This window comes from Petaurus breviceps, unplaced genomic scaffold (assembly GCF_028583685.1).
Source record: "Petaurus breviceps papuanus isolate PSGF00001 unplaced genomic scaffold, PetGlider_PUasm1.0 90804, whole genome shotgun sequence".
Lineage (NCBI taxonomy): Eukaryota > Metazoa > Chordata > Mammalia > Diprotodontia > Petauridae > Petaurus > Petaurus breviceps.
The window spans coordinates 4,692,536-4,706,564 of NW_027187348.1; the positions used below are offsets into that span (position 1 = coordinate 4,692,536).

The 14,029-nt window shown below is 42.3% G+C and overlaps 1 protein-coding gene across 3 annotated transcripts in view; it reads left to right on the top strand.

The window, feature by feature from the left end:
• UBASH3B (ubiquitin associated and SH3 domain containing B) overlaps positions 1-14,029 on the top strand; it is a 172,353-nt gene that overhangs the window by 125,152 nt on the left and 33,172 nt on the right. For all 3 annotated transcript variants that reach the window (XM_069070076.1, XM_069070075.1, XM_069070077.1), the window contains 2 exons: positions 214-412; positions 6,055-6,224. In XM_069070076.1, coding sequence (XP_068926177.1) covers positions 214-412; positions 6,055-6,224 — 369 coding nt within the window. The remainder of the gene's footprint in view (positions 1-213; positions 413-6,054; positions 6,225-14,029) is intronic.

The following is a 14,029-nucleotide window of genomic DNA, read 5'->3' on the forward strand; positions in this document are numbered from 1 at the left end:
AAGAAGGAGGTTCCAGGTCAGTCATGGTTAAACCACAAAGATGAATAATTGGTTTAGAAACAAGGAAGAGTTGCCTACAATTCTTCACCTCCTCATAGAAAGTGGTTCAGTCACTCTACCGGAAGCCTTAGGGCTTTAGAGGAAAGTCATAGAATCATTAGGCATGCTTTCCCCATCTTTCTGACTGGAGCCTGTTTGCTCTCCTCTTGCCAGTGTGAGGACAGCAAGGTGGATGCCCTGGGGGAGGCCCTGCAGGCCACTGTCATGCGCTGGAAGTGCAAGTTTTCAGCCCCACTGCCCCTCGAGCTCTACACCTCCTCCAACTTCATCGGCCTCTTTGTGAAGGAGGACAGTGCAGAGATTCTCAAGAAGTTTGCTGCTGACTTTGCTGCTGAGGCCGCATCTAAAACTGGTGAGCTTGCTTCCTCAGCCTGGAGAAAATTGAGGTGCTGGGGGCTAGATGGGAGGCAGCAGGCAAGGGCATGGCAGTGGGACCAAGCCAATAAGTGAGTGCTCCAAGAGTGGAAGCAAAAGAATGAATGGATGGATATTAAGTGCCTTCAATGTGTCAGGTACTGTGCTAAGCACCAGAGATACAAATATGAAAAGAGAGTCAGTTCTTGTCTTTAAAAATCTTATATTTCTAATAAGGGAAGAGAACACACATACAAAGGAATGGTGACCAGGGAGGGCTGTTTGAGACTGGGAAATCACAGAAATATCGAATGGCATTTTGAAGCAATCAACACATCCTTTCCAGAAATGGCAGTGTTGATTTTATTATTGTACCAAGAGCTAGAGGTGGAAAGGGCGGGGCCTAAGAGGTTTGGGCACGAGGAGTACACAAAGATGGCCAGAGAGAATATGGTAGGCAATGTGGTGAGTCTGGGTCGAGGAAGTTAGGGAACAATCAGCAGCAAGAAGGGCCCAGGACAAGAAAGCAGGGTAGTTAGTGAGGACACCTCCTGGAATGACAATGATGGCTGGAAAGTGTCATGGCAGAGTGGTCTCTCTCACCAGGAGCACCTAGACAGCCCCCCCCCCCATCACTAAACAAACATCCCATTTACTGAACCATATTATTTGAGGTACCTGCTTTGACTGGGGGCTGGGGAGAGGGAGAGGGAGAGGGTGAGGGTGAGGGAGATACCAGTTGTCTTTCATACTGCTTGATGAGAGCAGGAAGCAACCAATAGCTGACCTCTAAGGCCATGCTAGTATAGCAACATCCCCCTTTCCCAATTCAGAATTCAAGATTCTTTCTTTTCCCAATATTCCTTTCCATCCAATTGCTTATCTGGGTCTGATAATAATCATAATATTTCAAGTTTATATAATAAAAAGCTTTTATATACATTATCTCATTTGATCCTTAGACTATCTCTATGGGTTAGGGCAATTAGGTAGTATACACATTATTATTCCCACTTTGCAGATGAGGAAATTGAGACTCAAATTGTAACTTTTCTAAGTTCATATGGCATGTAAGTAGAAGAAGCTAGGACTAGAACTCAGACCTTCTGACTTTGAACCCTATGACTCTTGTCCCATTTATTCCATGTAGTTCTTTGGGAGCCAAGGCACTTGGTCAGAATTTTACAAGGGTAGGACCTTATGATCACTTAGTATTTAAATAATATTAATATTCACCGAGCCAGTTCCTTTATTTGCTAAAATTCATTACATGTACTTCAGCTTCATGGATCAGCCTTAAAAATGCAGCCTCATAAAGATGTCTCTCTCCTTTCATTTCAACCATGGCTTTCAGTTTAATCCAGCGAAATTTCCCATCAAAGGAATTAGCTGAAAGGAGTGGTTGTTTTGTGTGTTTATTCTGGAGGAGAGAGGAGAGTGGGGGTTACAAAGCTGGCTTCTATGAGGCTACAGGTCCAAACAAACTCACTTAGCTTAATGAGAAGTTTGGTTGGTATATGGCATAAATAAAGAACAGACACAAAGGGGGAACATAATTCTGTGGCCAGAGAAAGACACAGAGAGGAACAGGGCAAAGACAGGCTCCCTTAAGGATTCATCAATCAATCAACAAGAATTTATTGAGCATCTGTTCTGTGTCTAGCTGTGGAGAGATGGAAGAAGAGTTCAGTGGTTAGAGTCCCAGGCCTGGAATCAGGAAGATCTGAGTTTAAATCCAGCCTCAAATAGTACTAGCCATATGACCCTGGGCAAGTCACTGAACCTGTTTGCTTCTGTTTCCTCATCTGTAAAATGGAGATAATAATAACACCTAAGAACTTCCCAGGGATGTTGTAGGGATCAAATGAGATAATAATTGTAAAGTGCTTAATCAGCACTGTATAATATTAACTATTATTATCATTAGTTCCTTACCCCCAAAGAGCTTTAATATAGTTAGGGAGACTAAACTATCACATGAAGTCATTTAGAATAATGAAACAGTAAACTATGAATATTGACCGATCCTAAGTGCAGAAGCAGCTGGGAGTTGTACAAAATTTGGAGTTTATGGTTTTACAGGATACTGTTTTTCACTATGTTTATTTGAATGTTTTTTGTCAGTGATTACTAATTCTAGAAGAAAAATAAAGATAATAAAGCAAAAATAGTTGGGAAAAGAGCCAGAGTAGTAGAGAAAGATAGTAGTAGAGAAAATCTCTTGTGGAGATGGGGCACCAACAAGGCCTTTAATAGTAGACAGGGTTTTGATAGGTAAAGGGAAAGAGGGAAGATGTTTATTGAGGCCTGGAGAACGAATGGGCGGAAAATAGCATCGGTGAAATCCAATGAGGTTGGCCTGGATGGGGTAAGATTAGGAAAGACTGAATTACAGGGTGTTTACTGAGCAATTAAATCATCTTAATTTCTTGGAATGTCAGAGCTGAAAGGGACCTTAGGAATCATCAGGTCCAACCTTTTCATTTTACAAATAAGAAAACTGAAGCCCCCAGAGATTAAGTGAAGCCCAAGGCCACAAGTGAAGCCCCTTTAGACTTCCATGTTTGAGAATCCCAGTTCCTTGAACTGCTCTTTCCAAAGTTACTAGTTATCTCTTAATTGTCAGATCTAATGGCCTTTCTCCATCTTCACCTTTCTTGACTCCTTGTAAGCACTTGATGCTGTTGATCATCTCTTTTTTACTGTATATTCCTCTCCCATCTCTTGGTTTTTGTGACTCTGCTGTATTTGGTTCTCCTCCTGCCTCTCAGAGCTCTTCTTCTCAGTCTCCTTGACTAGATTTTCATCCTTGCCGTGCTTTCTAACACTTTAACTGTGGGTGTCTCTAAGGCTCTATACTAGACCCTCTTCTTCCTCTATATACTATTTCATTTGCTCATTAGCTCCCATGGATTCAACTATCTTTTATATGTAGATGATTCTTAGATGGTGGCACAATGGATAGAGTGCCAGACCTGGAATCAGGAAGACCTGAATTCAAATCCGGCCTCAGACGCTTAGTAGCTGTGTGACCCTGGGCAAGTCACTTAAGCCTGTCTGCCTCAGTTTCTTCATCCATAAAATGAGCTTGAGGAAGAAATGGCAAACAGCTCCAACATCTTTGCCAAGAAAACCCCAAATGGGGTCATAAAGAGTGGAACACGATTGAAAAACGACTAAACAACAATTCTAATCTCACTTCTGAGTTCCCATCTCTCACATCTGCAACATTTCAACTAGATGGCCCAGAAGCATCTTAAATTCAGCATGTCCAGAAAAAGAATTCCTTATTTTCCCCCTCACATCCTTCCCTTTTCCCAGCACCCTGTTACTCTTGGTTTACTTCTGTCCTCTCAGTCACTCAATTTTACAATCTTGGTTCAGTCTGTTGCCAAATATTGTCATTTTTACCTTCTCAGTGTCTCACACAGCCTGTACTCTATTTCAGGCCCTCTAGCCTTCTAGTTAATCTCTCTGCCTTCTAATTAGTCTCTCTGAATGAAGACTTTCTCTTCTCCAATATGTTCTTCACTTAGCTACCAAGATGATTTCCTAAAACACAGGTTGGATCACATTAGCTTCCCACTCAGTTACGCCAGGACAAAATATAAAGTCCCCTGGCACTTCTCTTTCTTCATAGCGTGGCCCCTTCTGGATTTCCAGTCTCTTCACACTTTATTCCCCTTTGCACACTTTATGACCCAATAATACAAGCCTAATTTCTCTTCCTTGAACATGACACTGTACTCAGTCATGTTTTTCAGCACTTTGAGTTTGGTTGCCTTCTCAGATTTCCTCCCATTCCAGAAGAGCAGTTTCCCCATTAAGAAGGGTTTCTGGAAGACTGGCCTTCCAAACAGCCTTAATATATCTGAGAAACAGCTTGGGAAGTAAACTGTTTCCTTTTCTTTGATGGTACCTCAGAGAAGTGGTTTTCCCTCATTAAACTATACCTGCTGTCAGAGTCTATTAAAATCCTGGCATCTGAGGTTAGGCAGAGGGCTTATTGTCAGGAACCAAAGTCCATGATGTAGCCGCTGAACCCAAAGGCTTCACTATTGAGCAGGGCTCAGCCACAATTCTTATGGATGCTTAAAGCTTATGCCAGTGAGAGACTTTGTCACTCTGGCAACTTGGAGAGAGATTTGGGCTTTTTTGCCACCTTATTGCCCCCTGGTGGCAATAGGTAGAATTGGGTGGGTCTAGTAAAATTGGCTTAATTCTGACAATCTTACACTTAAAAGTGGTTCCAATGGATTTGAGAATTTTTTTTGTAACATGAATGTACTATAGGCAGTCAAATGCCTGTGTGTCTGCCTTATAGCTTTGCCTGAGGATACCTGAATCTTATGGAAGGACCAGATTTCTTCCATCAGACTCAAACATTATGTAAGCCAGAGGCTACCTAGAGGCCTTACTTAGCCCTGTGCAAAGCCCGTGCTTGCCACACCCACTGCCCCTCTTACTTTGGACAACAGTAAGTACTCCTCCCCAAATAAAATTGTAGGGATCTGAATCAAGATTTATTGGATCACGGACTTGAAGGCCGGAAGGAAGGAGGCTAGCTGGGTGTTGACTTCAGCCATTCCTTTTTTTCACATCTCATCACTAATCTTATTAATTCTGCCTCCCTGATTTGTCTTACCTCTGTTCCTTTATGTCTTTTTTCCTATCTTCTAATGTATCCTTCACACTGACACCAGAATAAATACTTTGGTATGCGTTGGTGAAGTCGCTTCACTCCTCTGCTCAGAATTTTTCAGCAGTTCCCTGATACCTACTAAGTAAAATCTGGATTCCTTAGATTAGAATTCAAGGCCCTCCACAGCCTGGCACTACCCTGTTTCTCTTTTTTTTTTCCTTGCCCGAGGTTATACAGTTAGTTTGTGTGTGTGTATTAAGTGTCTGAGGCCAGAACCGAACTCGGGTCCTCCTGACTCCGGGGCTGGTGCTTTACTCACTGCGCCACCTAGCGGCCCCATACATATATATTGTTTATCTTAAGTCTCTGGAGTGTTCTCTGCCCCTGAACATGCCCTGAATTTTCATGTCAGTATCCTTTTGTCCTTGTCCTATGCCCAGTGTGTCTCCTGCCTACCAGTCTACTTCCCTCTACTGAGCTCCTGCCCACCTTTAAAGCCTAGCTTAAATGCCTGCTTCCTCCCTTGTTAATAGTGACCTTCCTTTCCTGGGACCTCCCATCGTGCTCTTTTCGCACTTCTTTAATGCATTTAACATCTGCTAGCTTGGATGGAAGCCATTTGTATCTGTGTCACATCCCCCATTAGACAGTGAGCTGCATGAGACCACATGTAGTATCTTCTCTAAATCTTGTACCTTCTCCCATTGTATTGGGATGTCACCGTGCTCTGCACAAAGTAAGCATTTAATAACTATTGACTGAATCCAGTGGACTTCCAATGATTTTCAGAAACGTTGGTACAGAATTTATTTGTTACTCTCTTTTCCCCTTATTGCTGCTCAGGATGGCCAGAGCACCTTTGTGACTGATTTGGGGGCTGTAGGCTTGCTGTTTGGGAGGAAAAGGGCTAGTGGGGCCTCCAGCCATGCTGTGCCTCTAATTCCCAAGACTGTTTTGGCATCCACTTTGCAGACCCTTCTCTTTCATCCTTTTTCCAGAGGTGCACGTGGAACCCCATAAGAAGCAGCTTCATGTGACTCTGGCTTACCACTTCCAAGCCAGCCACCTGCCCACCCTGGAGAAACTGGCCCAGAATATTGATGTCAAACTGGGGTGTGACTGGGTTGCTACCATATTCTCTCGAGACATCCGATTTGCTAACCATGAGGTAATCTATCTCTCACCTATCCCTACCAGACCTGCCCTCTGAATTTAGCTACCTACCAACATGGATTAAGCACCTGACGTGTACACAGTCCCATCCTGGGTCCTACAGGTGGGTACCAAAGAAATGCAATGTAGAATAATAGAAAAATGTGTCAGACTAGGAGTCAGGAGACCTAGATTCCAGTCTCAATATGTGGCAGAGTGAATAGGGCACCGGCCCTGGAGTTAGGAGGACCTGAGTTCAAATCTGGCCTCAGACACTTGACACTTAACTAGCTGTGTGAACTTGGGCAAGTCACTTAGCCTTGATTGCCTTGCCTTCCCCCTCCAAAAAAAAGAGGGAGCATCTAGGAGGTACAGTGAATAGAGCACCGACCCTGGAGTCAGGAGGACTTGAGTTCAAATGTGACCTCATATACTTGACACTTACTAACTGTGTGACCTTGGGCAAGTCACTTAACCCCAATTGCCCTGCCTTTCCCCCTCCAAAAAAAAAATCATATATGGACATATTTACTCTTTAACCTAAAGATGTAGGGTGTTAGTGGACCCTGGACAAAGTACTAACGGGAAGATTCCCACTCTTGCTTGTGCCTTGAGAAACCTTCCTGACTCTGGTGGTCTTTGTTTAGTTCAGTTACACAGATGTTTATTAAACCCCTAGGTCTGGGAATGCAAAGACAAGAAACTCAACAGTCACGGTCCTCAAGGAACTCTCCTTTTGCCGAAGCTGTTTTTTTGGCTAAACTGTTAACATGGACCAGGTCTTACCAACAGATTTGTTGGCAAGTCATTTAAATTTTCTGGGACGCAGTTTCTTTAGCTGTAAACATTGTGATGGTAATATTTGGCCAAAATATGCTTCATTCGGGTATTTTGGGAATTAGAAAAAGGTAATAGGGTTGGCTAGGTGGCGCAGTGAATAGAGTACCAGCTCTTGAGTCAGGAGGACCTGAGTTCAAATCCAGACTCACACACATAACACAAAAACTAGCTGTGTGACCTTGGGCAAGTCACTTAACCCCAATTGCCCTACAAAAAGCAAAAAAGAAAAAAAAAGAAAAAGGTAATAAATGGGTAAAATACTTTTAAACATTGGAAAGACTGATTTTAAATAAAAATTCAAATGTCTCTCTCTAGAATCTTTTAGCAGCAAAAGGGCACCCAAATAAAACATGACATCAGAACATTCACCAGGTATTTATAAACACTTTTTATGTTTACGGTGCCATGGAGGGAAGGGGAAGGAAGGAGTAGAGAGAAATGTAAGAAAAACAAGGCCTTGCCTTCAAGGAGACTACTGTCTAGTTGGTGAAAAAAGTACATTATTATTATTAACAGTACATTTATTTAGCATATTATTAAATGGTGCTTTTCTTGCATTATATTCTTTGAGCTGAGAGCTAGGTGTTTACAAGTATTTTCATAATCCCTTTTTTATGTATGGGGAAATAGGTCCTAAGTGACTGGTGCAAGACCCAAGGCAGAGTTTGGACCCTGGTGAGAATCCTGCTGTCTCTTTCAGCATCACCCTGGGAGGGTTTCTAGAAGCACTAAGCATCCAGGCTGGCTTGCCCCTACCTAGAAGAGAAGTCATTCCAGGAATTACATGGGGTGGGACCTAGAGAAAGAAGAGAAAATCAGGGAGGAATTATCTGAAAAGTCAGGCTAACTCTGGGATGGCCTCCTTTTATGAGAAGAGCAGGGAAGAAAGGTGGCCATGGAATTTTACCAGGAATGTCTTCTAATCAACACCGCCCTCCAGTTAACACAAAGGGTAATTGCTTTTCTGCCTGACCCACATTCTTACTCAATTGGCACAGAGGAAAGAGATTGAGAGGGGGAGAGAGAGAGACTGCAAACACCCACATGAATTATTGTCTAAAAATAACTTGTCCCTTTTTATCTTGAATGTGTAAAAGCTCATTTGTTACTGTTCTTTTCAATAGCTCTTTGCATAGCCCCCCTCAGAATACAATTTCCACTTTGAAGTCCGTTTGCCTTAATAGAGCCTTCCTGTATTTGTGTAGGACCCTCTCATCCCTTGGGCTTAATTGATTGTGTCTCTCTTGGTTGATTGTGTCAGTGAGGCAAACAGAGAAAGGAACTGAGGTGGTGCCAAGCCAGGATGAGTTCTGTGTTTGAGTCTCAAATCCAATTACATCCCAAACTATTTATTTAAAAGCACCTACTATGTGGAAGTCACTGAGCTAGGTAATGGAGATAAAAAAAAAAAAAAAAAAAAAAAAGCAGTCTCTATCCTCAGTGAGCTTGCATGGGAGAGAGGGGTGCAGAGGGAAGCAATGTGAAAACAGGTAAATAAAGCCAAGATATTTAGAGGAGGAAGACTGCACTATCAGCCAGAGGGATGAGGAAAGGCTTCCTATAGGAGGTCAATGAAAGTCATCAGTCAACTTGTTAATAACAATAATAATGACATAAAGCTTTGAGGTTTGCAAAGTACTTTTCATATATTATCTCATCTGGTACTCACAACAACCATGCTAAGGTGGGTGTTATTATTTTTTAAAGCAATCGGGGTTAAGTAACTTGCTCAAGGTTACACGACCAGTTATTTCTGGGTGTGGTGCTGAGTATCTGAGCCCAGATTTGATCCCCAGGTCATCCCGACACTGGAGCCGGTGCTCTTACTCGCTGAACCACCTGGCCGCCCCAAGGTGGGTGTTATTATTATCCCCATTTTAGAGATGAAGACAATGCAGGTCAGGGAGGTGAAGTGATTTGGCCAAGGAGACACAGCTAGGAAGTGTCTGAGGTGGGATTCCAACCAATGTCTGCCTTCCATTTGTATGCAGGTTCACTAGGTTTGCATGTACAGATACCCATCATCCTTCTGTGCAGGACCTTTCACTTTATATCTGGTACATTGGGACTACAATGGCTTTGGTTGTCTCCCTGTAGCAGTTGAGAGCTACGAGGGTTAAAAGATGATCTGGTCTGTCTCCGCAGCTCCACACATAATCATAATTCTCCTCCACAGAGAGATATCAGACATGTAACTTCAGCGAAGTTTAATCTATTGGGGAAGCATGCAATTTAGTGGAGGATTCAGGGCACACACACAAACAGAAGTCTTACAGATAGACATATTAATGGAAAACATATGTAAAAACATAACAACATAATGCAAAGTTAGGCACTTGCTTCTCTAACCTGTACTTTGGCACCATAGATAGATAGTTGGGCCTGATTTAGGCCCAACTTCAAATCTGGCCTCAATTCAGTGAACATTTATTAAGTGCCTACTGTATGCTGGACATTGTGCTAATAAGCACAGGAGATACGAAAAGAGGCAAGAGACAGCCCCTGCCCTCAAGGAGCTTACAATCTCAAAGGGGGTGGGGAGGGAATAATATGCAAACAAATATATACCAAACAAACTATATAAAAGATCGATAAGAAATAACAAAGGAAAAAGACTCTGGAATCCGGATAAATTGAGGAAGATAGAGAAAGTGGGAATTTATTGGGATTTGAAAGAAGCCAGGGAGGTCAGTAGATGGATCGGAGGAGTGAGAGCACTTCAGGTGTGAGGGACAGCCAGCGAAAATGCCAAGAGTGAAAAGATGGAGTGCCTTGTTTATGGAACAGCTAGGAGGCCAGGGTTGCTGGATGGAAGAGGGTGTGTCAGAAAGTAAAGTGTAAGAAGACAGGAAAGGTGGGAGGAGCTTAGGTTATAAAAGACTTTAAAATGCCAGAGCATTTCGTATTTGCTCCTGGAGGCAATAGGGAGCCAATGAAATTTTTGAGTAGGGGAGGTGACATGATCAAAACTTCATTTTAGGAAAAACATTTTGGTGGCTGTGTGGAGGGTGGATTAGAGTGGGGAGAGACTTGAAGCAGCAGACCCACCAGCAGCTATTGCAATAGTTCAGGTGAGAGGTGATGGGGACCTGCACCAGGGTGGGGACAATGTCAGAGGAGAGAAGGGGGCAAAGGTGAAACTGACAGGCCTTAGCAATAACCTGGTTATGGGAGTGAGAGATAGAGAGAAATCCAGGATGATTCCTAGCTCATGGACCAGAGGAACTGGGAGGATGGTGTTGCTTTCTACAATAACAGGGAAGGTAGGAGGTAGAGAGGATTTGGGGAAAAGATAAATGAGTTCTAATTTGGCTATATTGAGTTTAAAATGTCTACTGGACATCCAGTTCAAGATGTCTGAAAGTCATTTGGAGATGTGAGATTGGAAGTCTGCAGAAATACCAGGACAGGAAAGGTAGATTTGAGAATCATCAGCATAGAGATGGTAATTAAATCCATGGGAGCTGATGAGATCACCAGGTGAAGAGGTAGAGAAGGAGAAGAGAGACAGGACAAAACCTGGAGGGACACCTGGAGGTAGAAGGTGTGATCTGGAGTTGTCAGATATGTAGGGGAACCAGGAGAGAGTGATGTCCCAAAAACCTAGAGAGAAGAGAAAAGGACGAGAGAGTCATCAACAGTGCCAGAGCTACAGAGAGGTCAAGGAGTGAGGATCAAGAAAACGCCCTTGGAGAGAGCAGTTTTGGTGGAACGATACAGTCAGAAGCCAGATTGTAAAAGGAGAGTGAGAGGAGAGAAAGCAGAGACACTTATTGTAGATGGCCTTTTTAAGGAATTTAACGATAAAGGGAAGAAAAGATATAGATAGCAGAAATGGAAGGATCAAGTAAGGGGTTTTTTTGAGGCTAGACACGGACATATTTGTAGACAGTAGGAAATGAACCAGTAGAGAGAAAACAATTGAAAATAAGAGACAGTGGAGATGACATACAGGGCAATTTGTTGGAGAAGATAGGATGGAATGGGATTGCTTGAACAAATAAAGGAGTTAGCTTTGATGAGGCTCACTTCATCATATGAAACACTTATTAGCTGTGTGACAGGTACTTAAGTACTTAAACTCCATCTGCCTTAGTTCCTTCATCTGTAAAATGGGAACAATGATAGCACCAAGATTTGTTGTGTGTAATAAGTGTCGAGTTGTGAGGATAAAATGAGATTTGTAAAGCACTTTGTAAATCTTAAAGTTCTATATAAATGCTAGAGATGATGATGATTGATGATGATAATGATGTTTCCCAACCTCAAGATTACTTTTCTGTGTAACCTTGGGTTATTGTGAATCTTAGGTAATCCTGGCACTACCCCCTTCACCTCACTTTATTATCTGAGGTTTATCTCCACCCTTCCTTTTCTGTTCCTCAGTTTGGTTTGGTTTTTTTTTTTTATCTCCAGAACATGGTTATCTGTCCTTGTCCCTATGATCTTCCCTTCACAAAAAAAGTCTAGACCTGTGAGATTTCTTCAGTGTAAGGAACTGTCACTGTAGAAAATCCCTACACCTGGGTAGGGTCAAGTAGATCATCTGTAATTTATCATCTTATAAAGTTGCCTGGGCTTACTGAGAAGGTTAAGTGACCTGCATATCCAAGAGGCAGGATGTGAACCCAGATTTCCCTGGTCTAAGGCCAGGTCTTCCATCAGTTATTCCATACTACCCTCCCAAGGTAAGAAGTGTAAGATCTTGGAGTTGGAATGAACCTTAGATAAGGTCATTTAGTCCAACCCAGTACTTGCATTATGAATTCTCTTCTTCTGTCCTTGACAAATATTCAGCCTCTGCCCCCCAAAATGTCCAGTAATGGTGAGCTCACTATCTCCACAAGGGAGTCCTCTGTATTTTCAAACAATTCTAACTATTAAAAAGCTCTTCCTTAGAATGTGCTTGAAGTCAGTCTCCTGTGACACTGACCTCCTAAAAGATAGGCACATGAGAAAAAAAAGCCATTTTTAACAGAGGCCATGCTCAGGTTAAGTATAAGACGGTGTAGTATAGCGAAGAAAGGATTGGATTTATGTTAACAAAGACCTAGGTTCAAATCCCAGCTCTGCCACTCACTATGTGACGTTGGATAAGTTGCTTCCTGTCTGAGCTTCAGTTTCCTCTTGTAACATGGCTGGGGGGGGGGGGGGTTATCTAGATGGATTCTCAGGCCCTTCTCAGCTATAGAATTCTTCAAGTGAGTGAAGAGCTCTAGCCTGGGCTTGTTTTCTCCTGACAAAGAGCCTTCTCCCTCCACCCCGTTCCAGGGAAAGGAACATTCTTTTTAGTGGATTCATCACACATACACCCCTATGATTAAGAAAAATGTCTTGTGATGTTGATGTTGTCCTTAATCAGTTTCACCAATGTGTAGAATAGGGCTCTTTGCTGAGGGGAGGTGGGAAGGAAGCCAGACTTGGGAGTCGGGGAGAGGAGAAGGGAATGGATGGGCCCTAATAAGTAAAACTAAAAAGAACTGAGCATGAATCTTACATTGCAAGGTTATTTTATTGAAGGTTATTTATTGGTCCATCCCTCTGCCTCCAGGCCAGGTTGTACTTTAACTATCTTCTTCTGCCTAGTCTGACTTTTCACTTCTGCCCCTAGTGAAGTGAACTGGCTCATAGTTGGTCCCACCCACCATAGTTGCCAGAAGAATAGGAGAAACCAGGAAACATTGTGACCTGGGGAGAAACTCTCAGCATCATGAAATGGGAAAAATATTTACCTGGGAGTTAGGAAACCTGGATTCTAATTCTGGTTCTGCCTCTAGTTTGCAATGTGACCCTGGCAAATAACAATCTTTCTAGGCTTTCATCTCATCACCTGTAATAATAATAATAACAGCAGAAATAACAATAATAATAATAGCACTAGTAGTAGTAATGAACATTCATCTAGTATTTCTGCTCTATAAGTATAAAAGTTTACAAAGGTTTATGAATGTCATCTCATTGGATCCTAAATGAAATGAAAAGAGGGTTTTTGGACTAAGGTGCTTTCTAGCTCAAATATTAGGGCAGCTAGGTGGTGCAATACAGTGTTGGGCCTAAAGTTAGGAAGACTCATCTTCCTGAATTCAAATCTGGCCTCAGACACTAGCTGTATGACCCTGGGCAAATCACTTAATACCTCAGTTTCCTCATATGTAAAATGAGAGGGAAATGACAAACCACTCCAGTATTTTTGCAAAGAAAACCCTAAATGGAATCACAAAGGGTTGGACACAACTGAAATGCCCCAGTAACAGCAAAGCTCTACTATTTGTCCCATGCATTACAGTGCCCTCCATGTTGGAAGACTTAGACCTTCACACATATTCTCTCCACAGAGAAGAATGGTTTTCCCTGAGGGAAAAAAATTTTACATTGGTGCCTATACTAGCAGATGGGACAGTGGGTGACTGGGTCCAAATCTGTTTGCAAGGAACAGTTTCCTAAAATGCCTCTGGTGTATTTTGATGCTAATCCAAAAATGAAATCTCTTCCCTCATGGGTGAAGTCAATCATTCAAGCAACAAGCATTTCCTTTGTGCCAGGCACTGTTAGGCCCTGGGGATGTAAAACAACAAATGAATCAATCTCTGTTAAGGTAGTTCAAGGAAATTCATCTGAACCAGCCTGTCAGTATCCAGCATAAACTTGTTTCCAAAGGATATGGAATTTTTTTTCAGATCCATCAATTGATAAGTATTAATCACCAACATTATTACAGGCAAATAGAAAAAAAAAATAATCCCCACTCACAAGTAATATACATTCTACAGGGGAGACAGCAGTGGCGTAATGCACATATATAGAAAGAAATTTAAGGAGAGGAGCACAAAGTAGTTAAGTACAAAATACCATCCTGAAGGAAGAGAGGGGCTTCCACAAGGAGGAGGCAGTCGTGTGCTGGTAAATATGCAGGGCTTACTTTTTAAGTTTAATCTAATTATTAACATTTTCTCTATCATTTTTTGAGTGTAGACTAGAGGT